Source organism: Rhincodon typus, chromosome 47 (assembly GCF_021869965.1).
Source record: "Rhincodon typus isolate 14 chromosome 47, sRhiTyp1.1, whole genome shotgun sequence".
In the NCBI taxonomy this organism is placed as follows: Eukaryota; Metazoa; Chordata; class Chondrichthyes; order Orectolobiformes; family Rhincodontidae; genus Rhincodon; species Rhincodon typus.
The window spans coordinates 9,100,988-9,101,453 of NC_063378.1; the positions used below are offsets into that span (position 1 = coordinate 9,100,988).

The 466-nt window shown below is 54.5% G+C and overlaps 1 protein-coding gene across 1 annotated transcript in view; it reads left to right on the plus strand.

Annotated features, from left to right (window-relative positions):
- LOC109924675 (histone-lysine N-methyltransferase 2B-like) overlaps positions 1-466 on the plus strand; it is a 21,042-nt gene that overhangs the window by 11,617 nt on the left and 8,959 nt on the right. Inside the window, exon 6 of the mRNA XM_048620601.1 lies at positions 289-409. Coding sequence (XP_048476558.1) covers positions 289-409 — 121 coding nt within the window. The remainder of the gene's footprint in view (positions 1-288; positions 410-466) is intronic.

Here is a 466-nt window from a genome sequence, read left to right on the forward strand (position 1 = left end):
GAATGGGATCAAAGGTTCTGGGCAGAAAGCAGGATGAGGCTATTGAGTTGGACGATCAGCCATGATCATGAAGAATTGTGGGACAGGCATGAAGGGGCCGAATGGCCGCCTCCTGCTCATGTCTTCTATGTATCTATGACCCCCGTCCCATCACCGTGTGGGGGAACCACAGACTGAGCCCCATTCCCCTCCCCCCCCCCACCCCGCAACGTATTTGGGATGGGGTACTGAGCTGTGAAGTGAGGTCCTGAAGAGTGGATGTTGTACTGTGTCCCTCCCCCTGGCCAGGTCTGTCCAAAGTGTGTTCGCTGTAAAAGCTGTGGAGCCACCACCCCAGGAAGGAGCTGGGACGCTGAATGGTCGTATGACTTCACCCTGTGTAATGACTGCGCCAACCTCTTTGAGAAGGGTAAGTCGACAGAGCTACACTGTGGTTTAAAGGAGAAGAGGGAGCTTTACTCTGTAC